The sequence below is a fragment of the Vicugna pacos genome, chromosome 21 (assembly GCF_048564905.1).
Source record: "Vicugna pacos chromosome 21, VicPac4, whole genome shotgun sequence".
In the NCBI taxonomy this organism is placed as follows: domain Eukaryota; kingdom Metazoa; phylum Chordata; class Mammalia; order Artiodactyla; family Camelidae; genus Vicugna; species Vicugna pacos.
The window spans coordinates 31,749,462-31,767,769 of record NC_133007.1 but is presented as its reverse complement, the minus strand read 5'-3'; the positions used below and the strand labels follow the sequence as shown (position 1 = coordinate 31,767,769).

The 18,308-nt window shown below is 59.8% G+C and overlaps 1 protein-coding gene across 3 annotated transcripts in view; it reads right to left on the bottom strand.

Annotated features, from left to right (window-relative positions):
• JPH3 (junctophilin 3) overlaps nucleotides 1–18,308 on the bottom strand; it is a 73,338-nt gene that overhangs the window by 27,478 nt on the left and 27,552 nt on the right. For all 3 annotated transcript variants that reach the window (XM_072946775.1, XM_006212413.4, XM_072946774.1), the window contains exon 2: nucleotides 16,874–17,651. In XM_072946775.1, the coding sequence (XP_072802876.1) occupies nucleotides 16,874–17,622 (749 nt within the window). In that variant the 5' untranslated portion in view covers nucleotides 17,623–17,651. The remainder of the gene's footprint in view (nucleotides 1–16,873; nucleotides 17,652–18,308) is intronic.

Below are 18,308 nucleotides of genomic sequence, written 5' to 3'. Positions count from 1 at the left end.
AGCCGGCTACCCCGGCTTCCCCGGCTTCCCCAGCTTCCCCAGCTTCCCCACAGCGAAGCTCTGGGCCCCTCCCCCACCCCCACGTGGGGTCGCTGCAAGTCCTCCTGTGCCTGTCCTGTGCTGGGGCTGCGTCAGAGTCCACAAGGCGGGGAGACGGGGAGAGACGGGGGATCTTTGTCCTAATGCTCCTCCCAGAAGGCAGACAGTATTCTCCACCCAGATGCTGTGTTGGGGGTTCAAATTCTGGCTCAGCTGCTGAATGGCTGTGACCCCAGGAAGTGACTTCCACTTGCTCTTGTAGCACAGTGTTTGCTGAGCTTCTCCTTGGTGCCAGATCAGGTCTGGCTCTGGAGGCGCCAGTTAACAGGCAGCGCACCCAGAGAGCGAGGGGTCGGGGGCAGGTGGGGCGGACAAAGCCTGTTCCTCGGCCCCGCTAAGACGGGGCACCACAGGCCGCACTGCAGGACCTGGGGCTCGGGGGGGCTGCACAGGGGAGGGGACGCCTCGGTCTTCAAGAATGACCGCTCTGTGGCCAGGCACGGCGGGAACGCCTGCTGTCCCCCAGTAGCCACTGGCCCCCGTCCCCCGCAGCAGTGCACGGCCACCGAGAGTGAGGACCACAATCGCCAGCCCCCTTGCAGCTGGGCAGCATTCTGGCCACTGGGGTGTGAGAACGGTGCCTTACGCACCTGCGGGGAGGGCAGGCGGTGTGGATGTCACACTCAAGAAAAAGCCTCTTTATCTCTAGGCTGCGATGAGCTTCCTTGTTGTGATAAGTCGTATGGAACACATGTGCTCTGTTCGTCCTTTCCAAGCATGTGACGAGGTGGCAGTGGTCACATTCACAATGTTGTGTGACCATCACCACCATCTATCTCAAAACCGTCTCTCACCACCGCTGACAGAAGTCCTGTACCCAGGGATAAGCAGCCACCCCGTCCCCTGCCCGGCCCCTGGACCTCTGATCCTTCTCTTCGTGAATTACCCTCCTCCTCGGCATTTCACGTGGATGTCCGTTTCTGTCTGGCTTCCGTCACTCAGCACCACGTCCTTGGGGTTCATCCCCGTGGTGGCCTGCATTAGACTCTAAACCACTGTTGTTTTGGGTCTTGTTGGTCTGACCTCCTGCCTAACACACCAGGTGCCATAGACAGAATTTTGTTCCCCACAAAACTTATACGTGAAGCCCTAACCCTCAAATGTGGCTGTATTTGGAAACAGGACTTTTAGGAGGTACTTACGGTTGAACGAGGTCACAAAGGTGGGGTCCTGACCCAATAGAACTGGTGTCTCATAAGGAGGGGAAGAGAGAGCACGCTCTGTGCCCGGGAGAGGGGCCACGTGCGGACACAGAGAGAAGGTGCTGTCTGCACCCAAGGAGAGAGGCCCGGAGCCCGACCCTGCAGGCACCTGCCCTCGGCTCTGCAGACCCCAGGGCTGGGAGAGGCAGCGTCTGTTGTGTAAGCCCTCGGTCTGGGATATTTTATCACACATTCCGAGCTAAGACACTGGGCAAAGATGGGGACGAATATGCCAGGAGAGAGGCTTGGAGCACAGAAAACGCTCTGTTTCCTCAGCTGTGGAAAGGGTGGACCCGCTCCCGCGATGATGCCCTGGGGGCCTGTGAGGACAGGCAAGTTCGGGAGGCAAGTTCACAGTCAGGGCACCCCGACAGGGCAACTCTTAGGATTGCTGGCAATCCTGGAGAGACCCACTGCCCAGGATTTATTGTCATGGGTGACATCCCAGCCTCAGTGGCCCACACTCAGGACGAGTTTGCCAAAAGGTTGGCCGGGCAATGGAAGGGACGCTGAGCATGGTGATGGCCCAGGAACAAGCCCCGAGATTCCCAGTGCACAGGGGGCAGGTGCGCCTCCGTCCCACCTCATTTAACCCAGAGCCTCCTAGGAGGCCGGGCCGGACAGAAGCGTGGACCGGGGACAGGTGCCCGCTCTGCACGCAGGTGTCGGGACACTGGCCGGAGCTGTGCTCTCTGCGTTGTTAAATATTCTGACTGTCACCCCGAGAATGGTTATGCCTGTTTAGGGGAAGTAGGAAACACAATCTAAACAGAAACAGAAAATGACCCCTGTTCTCCGACAGGGAAACCGACCGGGTGAGGCGAGGCAGCACGGCCAAGGTGGCGGGCGGCCCTGAGGCTATGTCTGGGTCTCCATGCGACGGGATGCTGGGCTCGGCGGGGGTGGCAGGCGGGGGCAGAGAGACCACGCAGCAGTGCTGCTGCTGCTCCTGAGGTCCCCATCCCCGCCACACACGGAACGGAGAGACCTTTGAGGAGAAAGAGCAGGGCTACAACGAGGCTGGAGACTCCGGGCCACAGCCCTCTCTAGCCCCCAGACCCCAGCCCTCGGACCCTGGAGGCAAACTGGTGGCACACAGCCCTCATCCAACACGGAGACAGGACCCGCGGGGCTGCGCCCTCTGGGTGCTTGGCAACCAAGAGCAGCTCGTCTGCAGCAACAGTTTTCTTGGAGCTCAAAGAGGGCAGGGATTTATCTCGAGTCCCTGTCAGGAGGTGCCAGGTGACCAGTGCACGTATGTGGTCGCCCTCCAGCTGGGCAGTCACCTTTCCACAAGGAGAGGGTGAGCGGTGGCTGGAACGCAAGGAACAGCGTTTGTGCATGGTGAGAGGACTGCAGCCCAGCGGGAGAGTCCCTCCAGCTCTTGAGTTAGAGTTCAGCAAATTTACTCTGAGTTCCCACTGCCCCGAGGATCCCGAGGTGGAAAGACAACCCCAGAGGGCTTCCTGGGGGCAGGGGCACACTGAGCAGGCACAGGCATCCTCCCGGCCCATCCCAGCTGCCCCAGGAGTGGGTCTATCACCACGCCCGATGGAGATGGAGAGCCTCATATGAGGTCAGACCCCCACGGCTGGCCTGACTCTGCAGCCCCCAACACTTACTACTCAGGAAGACCCCCGAGCCCCTCCTCACTCCTCTTCCCACTGGGCACTGAGAAGGAAGCTGTCACAACCTCAGGGACCTCACAGTTCCAACAAACAGACAAAAACTCCTGCACCGCCAGATAGACGCCAACACAGAAGGGAAGGGAGCTTGCCTTGGGATCACAGAAAAGGAGCAGCTGACCCCCTCTCAGAGTCGGGGATGAGTTCTGAGAGGTGCATCTGAACCGGGTCTTGAGGGGTGCACAGGAGTTGGCTGGGATGAGCTGAAAGACGGGCACTCGAAGCAGAGGGAACAGCGTGTGCAGAGGAAGGCTGCCCAGAGGGTGGGTGGGGGATGGCAGTGCAGGACTGCGGCTGGGGTGGCAGGACACAGGGCCAGGATGCAAGGAGGGCCACCATCTGCTGGGGATCTGGACTTGGTCCCGCGGCCTGGAAGCACAGGGACAGGGAGGGCAGACCGCTCATCTCACAGCTGCTGGCGCAGCAGGCTGCCCGCTGCGGAGACGACCAGATAGGAGGCACCGAGGACGGGCAGCTGTGCGCTCTCCCAGAGGAAGGCACTGAGGAGCAGGGGGGCCTGCGCCCCAATGCTGATGTCCCCTCTCTGCACTGGGCAGACCTTCCACGGAGCTGGTCAGTCCGCATGCAGGTGAGACCGGCCACCACACTGGGAACCCCACGCCTAGACTGCTGGCTGGTGCTTCTGGACCTCCGTGGGCATCCGGAGGCCTGCCCGGGCTTACAGAAATGCCACGGTGGAGTTGGACCTGACTGCCAGATCTCTAACCCCCACGCTTCCCTTAATCCCAAGTGCCACCAGCCTGCCCAGCCCCTGCGAGAAGGGCAGGCCCCACAAACCTCACCTCAAAGCCTCATCAGGGGCTGGTGCCAGCGGTCACAGCCTCAGGGTCCCGGGGGAGGGGGTGCCAACTCAAAGGGGGCTCGTGGTGCAGGCCTGACCCCTCCCTGAGGGCCTTGTGGGCCCCCACCTGTGCTCTGTGCAGAGGACAGGACAGCCAGGCCCAGGACCCTGCTGCAGGGATCGCACCCCGCTCAGCACCGCCCGCTCTGAGCTGTCAGCCCCGCAGGTCTCAGCGCCTGGAGGGGCACTTAGCACTCCCCCAGTCTCCGGGGGTCACGGGGAGGTGAGGGGCTTGGGGAAGCTGTAGGTACCAAGCCCCAGGGCCAAAACCCAAGCATCTAAATGTTCATAAATCGGTGCTTTTGGTCTTTTCTCTGCAAAGACGGGATCTCACTCGGCACACAGTTGTAAAGCCCGTGATCTTTCCTTCAGCCTCACACCAAGAATGCCCCAGAGGAGCCTTGGGCCGGGGAGGGCTCCTCTAGCCGGTCCTTCCACGCGTGCACACACGTCACACGCACAGGAAAACAGACCCTGGACAGACGTGGCCCGACTTACTAACAGCGGACCCTTGGGTGGTGGGGCCTGGAGGCTGTATTTTTATCTGACTCTTAAATTTATTGAAAAAAGAAAGTAGAAACACTGGGGGCAGCTAAGGGAAGATGAGGACAGGGCCGGAGGGGGTGGGGAGTCTTGTTCCAGCGTCTGGGACTGCACAGTCCCACCTCCCTCCCACCCACCAGCTGCCCCGCACTCAGGGTGGGCAGTGCCAGGGCAGCCACCCGGTTTGCCCACACGTAGGGCTGGCGTGGCCTCACTCCCATCCCACCAGCAAGGGATGTGGAAGGACCAGGGGCCTGGCTGGCCTGAGGGAACTGCCAGCAGCCGGGGCAGGGCTGGGCCTGTCCTGGGAGCCAGGAGCCCCAACATGTGCTGTGACCGGAGGGCTGTCAGCTAGGCCATCAGTGTATTGGTCAGCCTGGGCCAACTGCTGAAACAAACAGGCCCAAAGGACAACGGTAACGGCTCAGGTGCACCAGACGCTTATTTCTCATTCACGTCAAGCCCAAACCCGGCCACGGCCACCACTGACCTCCCCAGAGGCACGGCAGCCCTACCGCCTGTGTCTTCAGAGCCACTCAGAGCACCTGGGACCTGATCTTACAGAAACCAGCAAGCAAGCAAGCAATCGGATGACGCCTCTGGGGCTAACCACCCATCTCAGGACAGAGGAACCTATTAAGCCCGCCCCCTGAGGCACTCCGCAAAGCCCAAGGTGGGAAATGCCACGGGACAGACGACCGGCTTCTCTCAAACAACTGCAAGGAAAGAGGCAGCAAGGAAAGCTGTAGCTTAAGAAACCCGCGACATAGCCAGTCACAAGGTTATTTCAACTACAACGTCACTGCAGTTGAAGTAACAATAATACAATAATAATTATCATATAAGAATACAATAGTAATATAACATATATTATATATGTTATATATAACAATGTATAATAACTAATACAGTATGATAATGCAGCATTAATACAATGTTAATACAACTTAATAGTAACACAGTATAGTCATATAAGTAATATGCCACAATAATATTGAAGTTGTATTAAAACTACAGTATTGTTTCAGTCCTGATTTAAACAAGTAAATTAAAGCATGAGGCAGACAGAATGAGAACCCTGGCTGCGTTTTTAATAATATGAGGTCTTAGATACTGGTGTTATTTATTTATTTTGTAGGTGGAATGATATTGAGGTTATGGGGCTTTAAACACATTTTTTAAATAGAAGAAATATGACACATGGAATTTGCTTCAAAAGCACCCTCGGGGGGAGGGGAGGCTCAGAGTTCAGGTCAACACCGGCTCCCAGGGCCACACTGGGTCTGGCGACCAGGGTGACGGTCCCAGAGCAGAGGGCCACTCGCCTCTGCTCCCTGACTCCCACCCGGCCGCAGCCACCCTGCAGGGCCACGCTGGAGAGCACCAGCAGGGCGGGGAGGGGAGCAGCCTCGTTTTGCTTGTTTCCTCATTTCCCCAGGAAAATGCCTCCTCAGGGCAGTTTTCCAAACAGAGGGCAGTGACGGGTGCGCCCAAGTCAACAGGGAGCAGCTGCCAGGTGGCCCAGGTCCCTGTGAAGGGGTGCCGGCTGCCTCACAGCTGGGGGGACGACGCGCGGTAAGGAGGCCCCGTCCAGGCCTGGGTGTGGGCAGCTCCCCGCCTTAAACCTGGACCTCATCTTAAACTGCATCCACAAAGACCCTACTTCCAGACAAGGTCACATCTGAGGTTCTGGGGGGACGTGAATTCGGGGGGCACTGTTCACCCCACTGCAAGCCCCCGTGACGGGTCCTGGGCTACACTCTCCACATACGTGTCCTCTCACCAGCCTCGGGGGTGTTCTTATCCACGTGCGCTGGGGGAGATGCTGAGACCTGAGGTGCAGAGCGGGGCCTCTAGCACCTACACTACCCTCCCCCAACCCAGGAGCCCAGGGCAGAGGGCAGGGCTCAAGGGACAGGGTAGGGGCGCCAGAGAGGCAACAGCAAGATGGAGAGTGACAGACCCTCCTGAGTCCCTGACATTCATGTGAGTTCACGGGAGCTTGGCGGCACCTGAGGTTCAGGAAGGGGTCAGGGTTTCAAGCAGCCTCGCTCTCTCTTCCCTGGGGGACCCACGCCAGGGAGGGCTCTGCAGTAACTCCTCTAGAAGGTGAGCTCACCAGGGCCTTGGGGCAGGAGGGACCAGGTCTCCCTGGTGACAAGCATATTAGTGAAGTCTGTCCCCAGGGCGGCCCCACTGTCCCCTTGCCCCCCAGGACAGCACTGGGGGCCAAGGGAAGGGGTTGGGGGGTTAGTGGAGGTAGTGCCCCACTACCTTGTTCCCAAAGGGGTCCCTCCCTCGGTGCCAGCCAAACCCGGCCCAGAACTCCCCCGAGCACCATCCTCACGAGGTCCGCCCTGGAGCCCTGGGCCGCTCAGCCTCCCGGGGCGACTGCCTACAGCTGACACATGCATCCCACAGGGCAGAGGACACAAATGTTTATTAAACACCCAAGTTGCCAGCGGTTCTGAGGAGACGTGCAGATGGCCAACACGCACAGGAAAAGATGCCCCAAGTCACCAGGCATCAGGGAAACGCCAACCAAAACCACAAGGAGACCTGTTCTGCACCACCACGCAGCTTGTGTCAGACACACACAGCAATGCGTGTCGGCCAGGATGCCAAGAAACCAGACCCTTGTACAAGGGGGCCGACTGCGGGAGACAGTGGCTGTTTCTCAGCAATTCCCCTATGAGGTGTCTACCCAGGAGAATTGAAAACATACACGCACTCAAAAATCTGTACAGGAGAGTTCACAGCAGTGCTATTTGTAATAAACAAAAAGTAGAAACCAGCCAAGTGTCCATCAAATCGTGACTAGACAGACAAAATGTAGTCTAGCCACATGATGGAATATTGCTCGGCCGTGAAAAGGGGTGACGCCCCGACACAGGCTACAGCAGAGATGAACCTGGACAACACCGTGCTGAGTCAGAGAACCAGACACAGGAGACCACGTTTCGTGTGGTTCCACTTATGTCAAGTGTCCAGAAGAGGCAACGCCGCAGACAGGATGTATGCTCGTGGCTGCCAGGGGCTGGGGGAGGCTGCTGATGGGTACAGGGTTTTGTCTGGGGTGGTGGGGATATTCTGGAAGTAGACAGTGGTGATGGGTGCACAACTCTAAATACACTAGAAACCACCAAACTGTGCACTTTAAAAGCATGATGTTTATGGTCTCGATAAAAAGTAAAGCGGCTGAGGCACCATCCACTCCGACGGGAGGAAACGGGTCAGCACAGCTCCCTTCTGGAGCCTGGACAGCGTTTGCTTCCTGGCGTCCCCCGTTGGAGACCACCCCTCCCCAACCCCGTGCCCCAGGGAGCTGTCAAGGTGTCTGTACTTGGACCAATCCCCTCACATTTGAGGGGTCACATCACGTGACCCAGCCTGGTGAATCAGGGAATTCCACACATCATGGGCAGTGAGTGGGCAGGTGACTCCAGCAGAGCCAATCCGAGCCTTTCCAGATGGTCACTATACGGGAGCTGGGCAAAACCAGCCCTGCTTCCCACCAGGATGGAGAACTAACAGGATTCTGGGAATGCAGACCTGGTGGTCTTTCTCACCATGTGCAGGGAACCTGCTGGCGGATGAAATCAACACACAGAGGGAAGCACAACCGCCAGACAGAGCCCTGATGTTAGCTGAACCCCTGGATCCAGCTGTGCCTGAAGTCAGCTCAGAGAATGAGAGCCAATACAGCCCTTTTTTGCCTAAGCTAATCTGAATTATGATTCCATTGCTTGCAACAGGGTGCTGGTTAATACAGCCAAGTCACACTTTACATGGACTTCAGTTTCGCCAAAAACCTTGAGTGGTCAAAACGACTCTTCCAAATCCCCACAGTGTAGTTAAACACTAGAGGCTCTATTATGCAAAATACATAGGTCTTCAAACTACATTCCGAGAGGTGCTGACATGTGAGGTGTCCCCACTCCCCACCTCGTTCTGTTCCTCCCTGCCTGTGTCTCCCTCCTGCCTCACTGCTGGTGGGACTGGAGCTGTAACTTGAGTGCTCACATGGTGTGACTTCTCTGCGCACCAGGCAGACTGGGAGAGGATGACGCCTGCCTGGCAGAGCCCATTAATGGGTCTTCGGAGAGGCAAAGGGAGGCCAGGGGCAGAATCTGGGGTAGCAGGTAGTTTCTCGCGGAGAACAGTCATGGTCAGAGAAAGCTGAAGCTAAAGAAAGCCGCGTCCCCCTGCGCTTAAGGCACAACCCACAGGCACACAGAACCCGAGACCGAAAGACACTTTGTGGGTGGAGAGGAGAGCAGTAAGCTCTGCTCCAGGCCGTCTGAAGGGCAGGCCTGGCTCCAGAGGCAGGAGCTGGATTTCCAGGAGTTGAAGCAGCAGGAGAAAGGCACTCATGACCCGGGAGCAGCCGGCCGTGGGGCAGCTGTGCAGAGTGCAGTGGGTTGGACGGTGCCCCCAAGTTCACATCCACTCAGAACCTCAGAGCGTGACCTTACTTGGAATAGGGTCTTTGCAGGTGTAACTGAGATCAGGTCACACCGCATGAGGGCGGCGGCCCTAAGTCCAATGACATGTCCAGACCAGAGGCAGGGACTGGAGACTTGCAACCACCAGCCAGGGACGCCTGGAGCCCCCAGAAGCTGGAGAGGCAGGAAGGGCCCTCCCCTGGAGCTTCCGGAGGGAGTGTGGTCCTGCCCACACCCTGACTTTGGACTTCTGGCCCCAGGACCGTGGGAGAACACGTCCGTGGTCACCCAGTCTGTCGTGCTTTGACATGGCCACCCCCGGACACTTATACATGAAGGGCCAGGAGCATTCCTCAAAAGGACCGATGGTCCAGCACGGCTGGAGCCTGCGGGGTGTGCAGAAAGCACAGTAACCCCCACCGAAGGCTGTACCGGTCAGCCACGCCAACACCACGCTGTACTTCCAAAAAGGAGGTGCCTCAAAATAGTCATTTGTTCTTGTTCGGGCATCTTCCCAAGGGTCTCGGACGCCTAGGGGTGGGGGCTCCCAAGGCTGTCATGGCGCTGGCAGAGGTACAAGAAGGGTGAGCAAACACACAAAACCTCCCAGGGCCCAAGCCGGGACTGCCACACCACTCCCGCCTGGCCCCACTGACCGAGCAGCGCCCACGGCTGAGCCTCGGTGGAAGCGGCCATGAAGCAAGGTGGCCGAGGGCGTGGGGTGGCAGAGTCAGGGCATGAGGAGCAAACATGCCACCTGCCACACGTGCCTGCCGGTCCCAGGCTGACGGAATCGACCTTCGGGGAGACCACTCTTCTCAGGTCTGCCCAGGGCGTACGGGGCCGTCCCTGCACCTAGTAAGCTGTTTGCACTCAAGTGGGGAAACTGAGGCTCGGGGCCTGCCAAGGAGTCCAGGGCAGGGGAGCCCTCCCTACGCCTCCCCCCGCCTGCTCTAGCACACCAGGGGAAAGACCGCCAGGGGGCCCGGCTTTCCCGACGCGTCACTCTTCACACCGATCCCCTTGCACACGCTCCCCTCAACCCACTTCGCGGAGCCGAAGTCGAAGGCGAGGAATTTGCACACCTTGCCCAAGGACACAGCGCCACGCCAGCAGAATCACTATTTCTCTCAAAGTTGGAAAAGAAACAGGCTCCAGCTCCAGCAGGACGGTTTGTGCTCAGATTTAGAGGAAACATTCCTGCAGTCACCGTCCGAGGGACAGGTCGCCAAGACCATTTTGGCGTCCTGTTCTCCAGGGCTTTGTAGAAGGCAGCGGCTTCTCTTGTGAGGGGATGAGTTCAAGGGGAGGCCGGGTGACGGCCCAGAAGCCCCGGGGCCAGGGCCCTCCTGGACGCAGCCGGCACAGAGCCTGTGCCACCCACGGTGCCTCTCTGCGGCCGGCGGGAACGCCCCCCAGGGGTGAGTCAGAGGCCGTGCACCCTGCCTGACCCGCGGCACAGAGCAGGCGGGCGATGAGCTTAACCCACCTGGCAGCCGATCCCCAACCCCGCGCACGAGGCCCGGGGGTGACAGAGGCGAGGGCAGACGCTCGCACCTCAAGCCAGCACCTGCCAGGCCCCGGGACACACCTTAGAGACGCCAGACACAGGCCCCAGAACACTCCAGGTGCGGGGGTGGAGCCCGAGCCTGTGCACTACTAGCACGGCCCCAGAGGCAGCAGCCTCCCCCTGCAGGGAGCCCTCAGGCTGGTCCCGGACCTGGCCATGCTCAGGATCTGGCTCCCCGCCCCACAGTCTCTCCTGCTCCTTTTACCTTTTTTAAATGTCAGGAGGCCAGAGCCGGGACAGATGGCTGTCGCCCACCAGAAGGCCTCTCCTGGCGTGTGGCCGGCTCTCCCCTGGAGGCAGGAAGCTGCATGCACCCTGCACGAGAGCCAATGCCGCAGGCCTGGAAGCATGCTGCAGGGCAGGTGGCTGGGGGTGAGGGGGGTGGGCATGCCCGCTCTAGAAGGGGGACACCGGGTAACACACCCCACCCCTGCCAGGTCCAGGAGCATGTGCGTTTCCCATGGAGCTGGAGCACTTCACCACATACTCAGCGGCTTAAAACCACACACGCTCACTACCTCATGGTGCTGGAGGGCAGAAGCCCAAATAAATCTTCTCATGGGGCTGAAATCGAGGTGTCATGGGGGTGGCTCCTTCTGGAGGCTCCAGGGGAGAAGCTGTTTCCTGCCTTTTCCAGTGTCTGGAGGTGCCCACATCCCTTGGCTCGTGGCCACATCCCTCCTACCTCTGCTTGCATCGCCGCGTCCGCTTCTGACCTCCTGCCCTCCTCTAATGAGGACCCTCTGGTGACACTGGGCCCCCCACCCAGATAACCCTGCACCATCCTCTCATCTCAGGATCCCCAATTTCAACAAATCTGCAAAGTCCCTTTCGCCGTGGAAGGTCACATACCCACAGGTGTCAGGGATCACGATGTGGACGTCTTCGGGGGCTGTTATCAACCTGCCGCAGGGAGAAACCCTTTGGGGACAAAGCAGTCACTCAAGGCCACCCCGCCGCCTCCTCATGCGGCCCTCCCTCCCAGCCAGGGCAGACGGTGCAGCCTTTTGCCAGGCAATGTGGCAGCTGCAACCACAAACTAAATGCACGCGTGCCTCGGCCACGTCTCCCCTAGGAGGTGGTGGTGAGAAAGACCTGTGGCAGCAGCATGGCGGGGTGGCGTGGGGGTGGACAGGGACAGTCTTTGCAGCCTTGTTTGTAAGACTGAAAGACAGAACGTATCCAAAACATTAACAGAGTAAGGGCGGGACCAACACAGCGCATCCACGTCATGGAATGTCATGCAGCTGCCAAGGAAACACATCCTGACACGGGAAGAGGTCCTTGAGGTAAGTGAGGGGGAGAGAAAACAAGCCTCAGAGCAAGTGGACAGGGGACGCCATTCCTTTCACAGGGAACCACGAAGGCTTGGCACACGTACCTCCACGTGTGTTGAAAAAACCAGTTCCTCTAAGAAGATGGACAGCTCGTGGTGGGACGAGGTTGCTTTCCACCGGTCTGCCTTATCGCTCTAATATTTCTACAAGGATTTATTACTTGGACATTTTAACAAGGACTGATACACTTCTATTTAAAAGCAATAATACACCCCTCCCCACAATGTCAGGTCCCTAAATATTTTCTTTCCCTTAAGATGGAAAGATGCCCCAGGCAGAGAGCCCCAGGCCACTTCCCAGCAGATATTCACCCTCCCCGCCTGGACCCCGCGGGGCCCACACACTGTGCACCTGCACCCGCAGCTCTGGGAGCGGCTGGTGGAGAGCCGTAACTCACGGGAGCGGAGAAGCCACGTGGAAAGTTCCAGGCAGACAGGCAGGTGGCTCCAAGGCCCCACTGTCCAGATATTAGCTCAGGACCAGGGTAGGAAAAGCCACCTGGGATTTGAAGCCCCTCCCTGAGCAGGCCTCACCTACAGTTTCACACCGAGCCCCTCCTGTCCCAGGGGCAGGGCTGTTCTTATCACTTCAAGGAAGCCAGCCAGCACCCCCATGCTCACAACTAGGGACCCAGAATCTGGTCCAGGTCCAAAGGAGCCGAGAGCAGGGGCAGGGCAGCAGACAGCACCCTAGACGTGAATTCTAGTCCCGCTTGGGACACTACCTGGCTCTGAGACTGGGCGCTGCCCTCGGGGCACGGGGGCCTGGCTCTCTGCCCACGGAGCCCACCTTCCCGCCGTGCCAGCAGGGAGGACCCCATCCTTCAGAGGGCCTGCCTACCTGGTGTGAGAACTCTGAGCGCAGCCATCAATTAACCGTGTCTATTGTGGGTGCAGGAGGGAGGAACGGCTGTCCACGTGCCAAGAATTTGTCATCTTCTACCTAAACGCCTGGTCAAGGTCCCTCCCAGCTCCACCGGCCCGCGATTCAGCATCACAAGACGGGGACATCAGCTGACGGTCAGCGCACGGGCCAGTGGCCACAGCCCCACTGACTGCCATGACGACCCAGCCGGCCTCCATGCACAGAAGCAGGTGCCCCATCTGCCCCAACTCCTGCCCGCACACCCGGCCCAGTCAGGGCTGGCCCAGCCAGGGCTGCCCCCGGGGGACGCAGAGATCCCCGAAAAGTACACTACCCTGCCTGCACCTCCTCACTCACCCTCGGCAAGGCAGTCACTCCCAGGAAGCAGAGCTGGCTCCAGGCTGCGGGGAGGAGCCAGAGGAGCCAGAGGAGCCAGGCCAAGAGGTAGGGGAGGCGACGTGAGCAGCTGTTCCCACTACCCAGCCCCTCCCCATCTGGAAGGGCAAGTTCAAGAGCACACCTGGCCCCTCAGGGCCTGTGGGTGGGGGCAGGGAGTCCCCTGTGCACAGCGCCAGGACCCCAGGGGGAGCCTACCTCCACTCCTGCCGCCCCTATGGAGCAGGTGACCCACCGAGGCCACACGGCAAGCCTGGATCAGGACAGGACCAGGTCTGTGGGAGGTCAGCCTGGCACCGAGACACAGCCCATGGCTCCCTCCCCCATGAGCTTGGCCCAAAGACGCTGCCTGGACTCCAGAAGGTCCACCTGCACCCTTGAGAATCCATGGGCTCCGAGGAGCAAGAGGAAACCCGCAGTCCTCTCGGAAGGACAACGGAGCTGCGACAACCCCTGCTCCTGTGAGCCTGGCCCAAGGTCCACTGCCCCACCGCGGCCACGGCTCCTGATCCCAGAACCAAAGGAAGTGGCCGGGGCCCCTGACCACAAAAGAAGACGGGGCCTAAATTAGTCATCCGTTCACTCAAAACACAGCTACTGCGCAGACACAGTGCCAGGATCCAACCAAGAGCGAGACCCCCGCCAAGGCCCCGCCCGGCAGAGACTATGCTCCAACAGAGTGACTTAAACTCCCCTCCACTCAGCTCACTTGACAGCCTTGCAAAGCCCTTCACATCTCTTCACAGCCAGGTTCACCTGAGATAAGTCACAGAGGAGGAAAGAGAGGTCCCAGCAGAAGGACCTCCACGATCCCTGCGTGACTCTCAGGGTCTGCAGATCAGAGGAGTCCTGGGTCTCACACAGACCCGCACCCTTCCACCGTGCCCTCGGCAGACCGCCAGTCGATCTCAGCACTCCTCCTCCAACACGTAGCCGCCTTCGCCCGTGTGAACCCTCAGCCCAGGGTGCTCCTGACGCGTCCCAGGGCCACCCGGGAGGAGGGGGTGCGAGGAGGGGATGGACGGGGACCGCTGTCTGCCCTGTCCCATCCCCGCCTAGCTTCCGCCAGCGCCTCCTGGTCTCTACCTGGCTTACCCTCCTGGAGCCGTGACAGTCTACGTGACAGAGGGCTCTGCTGCTGAACATTCAAGCATGACAACCTCTGGGCCTGGTGCTCTCTGTGCCCCTCACCTCTAGCTTGGTCTACCCTGAAGTGGAGGTACCAGGACCCCCCTTCCACAGAACCCGAGCTCCACGCCACCAGGAAAGCCCGTGTACCTGCCCTCACAGCAGCTGCCCTCCAGGGAAGGCCCGGGCGCCGTGACCAGGACACGCCAAACCGCCTCTCGCTGACTCACCCAGCTGGGGCCTGAGGACACAGCTCCCTGCCACCTGGCCGTATCTGGATCTTGGCTGTGATAGTGACTGGAGCCGGCCCGGGGCCAGCCGCTCCACAGCCCCACGTGGCTGCCGCGGCCGCTTTCACGCTCCAGTGGCGGGTGGTCCCTGGGGCTCCCCGGGCAAGGGCCAGCCCCTCATCTGCTGGCGTCGCTCTCCAGGACCACCGCCTCTGCTCCTCCTCTTTGTTCTAAGCCCATTGAGAAAATGCAGGACGTGCAGCTCCCGCTGCAGCCTGGAACATGCCTCACTCTCATCCCTCAGCGACACTGTCCCTTCCCGCCTCCCAGGGCACCAGCACATTGCAAGGCTGGGATCACACCATGGATGTGCAGACACACCTCCCTCCCCGCAAGGTCAGAGGCAGGAGGGGAGGGGCCAGCTGGGCTCAGGGGACATCTGGGAGGGTGACAATGGCGCACACCAGGCCTCCTACGAGCTGAGTGCACTGCATGTTGCTCCATCCCATCCTTCCACGGGGAACCCAGCCCAGAGAGGGTGAGCACCCTCCCCAGGCTGCTCAGCAACGACAGGCCCAGGCTGGCTGCAGGTCTGCTGTCCCGGCGAGCTGGCACCTGACATGGAGCCAACGTCACTGAAGCCCCCAGGCCTTTGTGGCAGGCAGGCAGGCGCCATTACCGCTATCTCACAGGTGAGAGACTGGAAGCCTGCCCCAAGTGGAGCCGGCTCTGAGCGCTGCCCACACCACCACCTCCACTGACTCCTCCCTGAAAACCAGTACCCCCAGTTTCTGCGGGACGTGTCAGAAAACTGGCCTGTGTCTCATGTCCCAAGGCCCAAGAAGGCCACCTGATCGGACGTTAAAATAAAGTCAATTTGGGGGAAGACTAAATCTTTGTGCTTCTGCCCCACGAGGCCTCAAATCTTTGACGACACGGACCCCTGGCCCTGTACGCCGCCTCGTGTCCACTGAGGTCAGCAAGACAACCAAACACAAAAGGAAGACAAATGGATGAACTGCCGGAAGGAAGGAAACACGCCAAACGCCAACCAGAGTCTCTGGATGACACGTGAGCCCCACCCCGAGGCTGCCCTGCCGTCCACGTTCCGTGTTCCACTCATAACGGAAAAAGTAACTACAGAACCTAGTTTGATCTTAAAACACCAGCTGAGCAGTCATAAATGCCACTCCTATTTATTCTGGGGCCTGAGCACTTCCGGGGGAGCAGGAAGAGGAAGAGAGCAGTGCTGGGCCCCCACATCCCGGCAGTGATTCTGTCTTATTTTGCTTCTTGCAATGGGTTTTATTTCCCTCTGAGACCTCAGATGTGAGCGGCAGAGTCTGCCAACAAGCCACAGCCACTCCTTCGTTCTTTCGTTGTGGGTCAAAGGTCATTGAAAACCAGAATCAAGCGGGCTCAAGTCTCAGTGACCAGGCTGGGGAGGCCTGAGCCGTACCGAGCTGGGAGTCTCCCTGGGGTAACGCCAAGCCTGCCCCAGCCGGGAACACAGAATCATCCAGAACGACGCAGTGTCTGTCCTGCCAGGCGCCTCCTGCCCGGGCAGCCTGAGCATCTGAAGCAGCCTCAGACCCCCGTCCCAGGCCCCGCAACTCTCGGGGCAGATGCAAGGGCCCGGCCCTGACCCGGGAAAGGGGACAGATGGTGGGAAGCTCTGGGTGAGCTCAAGTCAGGAGCTGCTGCTTTAGAACCCAGGAGTGTGGCTGCTGGGGGCCCTGGCTTCCAACGGGGCAGCTTCCTTCGACCTGAGGCAGGCTGTCCCCAGCCTCCCACAGCTGAAGGGCAGACCCAGGCTCACACGCTTACCTCTGCTGTTCTCAGGGCCCTCTTCTTCCAGCTCTGAAGCCCCTGCCCCTGGACCAACAGACACCTCACAGTCCAACACGGCGCCCACCAACGATCAACCCTCAATCCGCTGCTCAGGGCCCAGCAGCCCCACTGAACCCTGAACGCGGAAGTCCAGCATCTCATTCAGATCAGCCACTGGCCGACAGCACCCAGTCTTGCGTGAGCTGCCCCCAGGGCAGCACCCACAGCCAGCCTGTCCAGGGGGAACCACCTCCTGGGCCTCGGGATGGGGTGGCCAGGGCAGCTTCCACTCTCCTCCACATCTCCGCGGCCCTGGGCACTCAGGCCCACCTGGGAGCGTCACACCTCTCTCTCGACCAGCGGCCGTCCAGTGCACCTCACCAGCAGAACCCCCCCCCACCCTTCTCCATCAGTATTTTACATTAAACACCAGCATATAAAACAGATAAAAGAGAGGAGGGGAGGTTTGCCCTGTTTGAAGGGAGGTTCTAAGATGCAGAACCTCCTCAGATCAACCATTTCCTTACTCCACCTCTCAGAACCTCTGAGGAGCTGCAGGGTTCCACAGAGCAGAAGTCTGAGAAACACCAGTGTGGGCCTGAACCCGGGAAGCTTGATGGACCAGATCAGGCTGGTGACCCAGACCAGCCCACCTCCCGCTCGGCACCCCCTCCCCTCCTACCTGGAGGCCGCTATCTCCGCCTTCTGCTTGGCGATGGTGGCCGCCCGCTCGGCCGCCTCCACGGCCCGGTCCACCTTCTCACGGATCTTGCTGGCGCGCAGCGGGATGAGGCTCTTGCGCCTGCCGCTCACAAGGACGTTCTGCTTGTACTTGCCCTCCTCCTTGGTGCCGTCGGGGAAGGCCATGCAGCCGTAGCCGTGCCGCCGGTTGCTGGCCCACTCGCCCTCGTACTTGAGCCCGTCGGAGCGCTGGCTCACGCCGAAGCCCGAGCGCTTGTCGCTCTTCCACTCGCCCACGTAGGTCTCGGTGGTGGTGGCGTCGATGTCGTCCTCGACGACCGACAGCTCAGCCTCTCCCTCGCCCAGGCTGATGGTGGAGTGGATGTCGCTGGCCGTGGAGCTGACCGTGCTCATGCCCGCCTCGCTGCGGAAGGAGCTCTGCTTGCTGCGCTGGCTGGCCAGGCTGCTCTTGGACTCGGACTTGCGCAGCTTCAGCCCGCTCAGCAGCGAGCGCCGGAACAGCCCCTTCTTCTTGCTCTTGAGGGCCTCGGAGTCGCTATGGGCCACGAGCACGAAGCCGCCCCGGGACACAGCAGGGCTGCCGGCCACGGCGGCAGGGGCATCGGGGTGCAGAGCGGCGCCGTTGGTGTGCTCGCTGCGCAGGGAGTTGATGGACGTCCTCAGGGGCGAGCGGATGACCGCCGCCATGCCGTAGGGGACACTCTGTCGCACGCCATAGCCTTGGCGCATGCCGCCGACCCACTGGCCCTGGTAGGTCCCTGTGGAGACAAAGGAGAGGGTGAGCACGTGGCAGGGCGACGCGGCCGCTGGGACTCCTCGTCTTGGGCAACTCAGCGAGGCCCACAGGAGGCAGACAGACCGCTGGCCCACAAGGTGGTTTTATGACTTCTGTCACGAGACACTTCCCTCCTGCTTCCCACAGCTGAATTCTGTTCTCTCTCTTAGAGGCTGGAGGGGCAGGGGAGGTTGTAAGAGTCTCTGAAGCGGTCGAGAGGGATCTGCACAGCTCCCTAGGCATGTGGGCAGATGGGCCAAGCCAGAAAAGACAGGGGGTGAGGAGGGCAGGGAAGTGAAGCAGGAAGCAGCACATCCCAGGAGAACAACAGCTCCAAACAGGGATCGAGGGGCCCGTGAGCAGCAACTGTGAGGACACAGATCCAGGCTACAAGCTGGGTAGTGACAAGGCTGCCTTGGGAGGTAGTAAGTTTCCCATAGCTGGAGGCATCCAAGAAGAGTTGGGAAGACCACTGAGCAGAGACACCTTAAAGGCACTAAAATTGGCAGACTTGCTATCTCTGAAAGAATCAAAAGTGAGGGTTCAGTGGTAGAGCGTGTGCTTAGCGTGCACGAGGTCCTAGGTTTGATCCCCAGCACATCCATTAAAAAATTAATTAATTAAAAATAAACTTAATTAT